This window comes from Cephus cinctus, unplaced genomic scaffold, assembly GCF_000341935.2.
Source record: "Cephus cinctus unplaced genomic scaffold, Ccin1 Ccin1_scaffold0806, whole genome shotgun sequence".
NCBI classification, from domain to species: domain Eukaryota; kingdom Metazoa; phylum Arthropoda; class Insecta; order Hymenoptera; family Cephidae; genus Cephus; species Cephus cinctus.
This window is the reverse complement of record NW_014333403.1, coordinates 463,584-466,823: the sequence shown is the minus strand read 5'-3', so window position 1 is coordinate 466,823 and position 3,240 is coordinate 463,584. Positions and strand designations below refer to the sequence as shown.

The 3,240-nt window shown below is 42.4% G+C and overlaps 1 protein-coding gene across 3 annotated transcripts in view; it reads right to left on the bottom strand.

Moving 5' to 3' along the window:
• The window catches only part of LOC107270651 (adenylate cyclase type 6), a 65,594-nt gene that overhangs the window by 34,030 nt on the left and 28,324 nt on the right, over nt 1-3,240 (bottom strand). For all 3 annotated transcript variants that reach the window (XM_025088010.1, XM_025088009.1, XM_025088008.1), the window contains one exon: nt 1,188-1,401. In XM_025088010.1, the coding sequence (XP_024943778.1) occupies nt 1,188-1,401 (214 nt within the window). The remainder of the gene's footprint in view (nt 1-1,187; nt 1,402-3,240) is intronic.

Here is a 3,240-nt window from a genome sequence, read left to right as displayed (position 1 = left end):
ACTCAAATTCGTTACTGGCGATGGACGAATTTTTGTTTCCTATTGAATTCATAATTTTCGAAAATCCTGACCTACCCCAACCCGCCTGAAAATAATTAAAACTTTTTTTCATCCATATTGACATTCAAAGAAAACATTGATGCCAGGTACGGAAGGGGATGCTGTAACTTCCTGCGCCGTTTGAAGCAATTTTTTTTATTTCCGACCTTTGACGACCGTCGTGGGGACGCTGCTTTGTCAGCGGCGGGGAACAAAAAAAATTTGCAAACCTCACCCCTTACGGACTTCACCCCTTGCGATGGGTTCAGTCGCTTGGACGACCATGCGTCGCGGCGCTCTCTACGAGACGCCCCTACTCTGTATGGTCGTAGGGTGGCGTCCAATGTAATTTTGGAAAATTGCTGGTTAACCGAAACGCCCCGGGTGGTTCTGGTTGACAGTACGAAATAATAGGCTGCTTTTTTCGCTCCTCGTACGCACGCCCATACTGTATACATATGTATAGTATAGGGTTGCTCAGGGACCTTGTACCACCTGAAGTTGGCACTGTACGGTTTAACCCTCACAATACGAGCCAACTTCGAGTAATAACGTTATTCTCGTATAACCCTATACGACGCAGTGGACTGTTCGTGTACTATGTACTAACTACCGTATTATCCTACACGGAGTATACGAACCACGAGTCTCCGTAGACAAGCTAAAAAAAAGTGGGAGGTAAAAAATAATACCACAAGCCGCCGCTAGTTGGGAAAAAAAAAATGAAACAAAAAATGAAAAAAGACGTTCCAAGATGTGAGAACCGGAAGTGGAGGTTATTTTTTTTTAAGCATAAACCATTCCCTACCGAGTACAGGTGAGGAGGGTTGATTAAAAAAAAAAAGAAAAAGAAAATACGGTCTCCTACCAAGAGTATATTAAAAAGAAACCCTTGTACCTCGTAATCGTTATCGCTCGCGTGAACCGAGACGTTACAAAATGGATGAACACTTTATATACAGGTCCATTCATTTCTGTATTCCCAAGCGCCGAGGGCTCTGTACAGAGTCAGGATCGATCCTCGCACCATAACCTATAACCGTCCATAAAATGATCTATCCGCTGGGGTCTCGCATCCCTATGCCCGTGTACGAGAGCCACGAGTTCGTAAGATTAGTCGGTAGGTTGGCCGACAGATGGCGACTCACCGGCATATATAGCTATACAGCCTATAACGGTGATGGCAAGCGTAAGATTTTCGGCCCTCTGTATGAGACTGAGAAACGATTGGCTGCCGGTGAAGATCAGTCTCAGGGTGAGCAGGAATCCCAGGGCAACAGCGAGCCCGGTCAGAAGGCCAAGCACGTGGGTCATGTTGCTCTGATTCATACGTAGGAAGTAACGCTGATAGAGCATCTCCACCTGCGGACATACAGAGTCGAAGAGTCATTAGACAAGGCGGAACATTCGCGTGGAGTATTAACGAACTTGTGTGCGGGTGGATTTTTAGGGGATGAAAATTACGGGATCGATATAGGGAGGGCAGAGGGGGTGTAACGAGAAGAAAATTGTCTCGAAACAATATGGCCAGTCGACGGTCGACGTCGAGCCCCTTTTATGAATCTAGGGGATGAAAAGTTGGAGGTTCTTATTACCAACCATCTTGCTCCTCCGTGTCGTATATACGTACGTGCATAATACTGCTGTATCCGCGTGCGATAAAGTGCCGTGTGTATCAACCCCTATTTTTCGAGATTGCATCTCGGCAATTATTTTTCTCATTTGCATAAACGCAAAATGGCGGCTTCTCGTAACACGCGAGTGGTGCATTAGAGGTAAGACGTTTTTGTAAGGGGGAGGGGGGGGGATTTCAAGAGAATTTCTCATAGGTGGTTTTTTTTACATAATTTTGAAAAAAATTTCTTATTTTGTCATATCCAAGTTTTTGGCAAATTTTAAAAGAAAATACTTTTTAAGCAGGCCCCGGGGAGAGATCGATTATTTCGAAAATATGTATAAAACAAAACTAACGCGTACGAATATTCACGTTGCTTGATCCCTGCTTTTGTTTCTGCCTCCCGTAACACGGAGGCAGCTCGCGTAAATTAACGTACGTTTCAGTGCAAAAATTTACGCGTATCCATTATAATTAAGCTCCTGCTCTTCTTCGTTCCTTAGTCCTTTGGGACAAGGGAAACGCGCGGTATATAGAGAACTGTGCAAAATGAAGCTAAATCTGTTCGATATAAATTTCCGATAATTACGTCCTTTAATGCCGTTAATGATCAATTACGATATTGAATGATAATTAAAAAAAAAAAAAAAGTTTTTAATCGTCAAATATTATCCGATCAAATAAAAGTGCCCATCGAGAGCCACCCTTTACGCAAACACACACGACTCACGGAGGGACGATTAAAAAAATCGAAAATCCCACAAGGGATGTTTTGGACGATATTAAATTTTTGTTTTGCAACAAAAAAAAAATATTTAATCCGGACGTTCGACCCTCGCAAGGTCTCATAGAATTTTTTTTTGTACTTCTTTCGATTAGCCCCTTTTCCGAAAAAAAGCCGATAGAATTTTTTTTTCACCTCGATTGGCTTGTTGGCATGTTAAATAATGATAATCAGTCGGGGAAGCCCGAATTTTTTTGTATTTTTTTATTTTGACCAAAACCCACTAAACAGACTTAACATTCTGCAATGACCACACACACGCGCGCGCGCGCGCGCGCGCGGGATACTTTGGGGACCCGAAACATTAACGGGTCAAACCTGCAAGCTAATGTTTTTTAACAAAAAAAAAAAAACTAGAACCTTGGGGTGTGACAGCATTGGAATTCTAAGCTAAACTAACCTAACGAAACCTAACCTAACCTAACAATATAAACAATTTAATTAACAATAAAAAAATATAAACAAATTCGGTGTGAGAGTCACCTCAAACAGTCATGTCTGTTGTCTGTGTGTGTGTGTGTGTTTGTGCATGCGTGCGTGGTGTATGAGTTTGCGCGCGCGTGTGTGTGTGTGTGTGTTAGGTGTAAATTGTGAGAAATTGATGAATCCGTTTTTTGCCTGAAAAAAAATATTTGTACCCAAAAATTTTGGGCTCCCCCGACAAATTTTTACTACTACGGATGGTTGTAAGCGAACTGCAACTGGAAAAAAAAATTTCCGGCCATTTTTCGGAAAAGGGGCTAATCGACAGAATTACTTATTTTTTCTTTCTGTCGTAAATTCCCCCCTTCCCCCCTCGAAC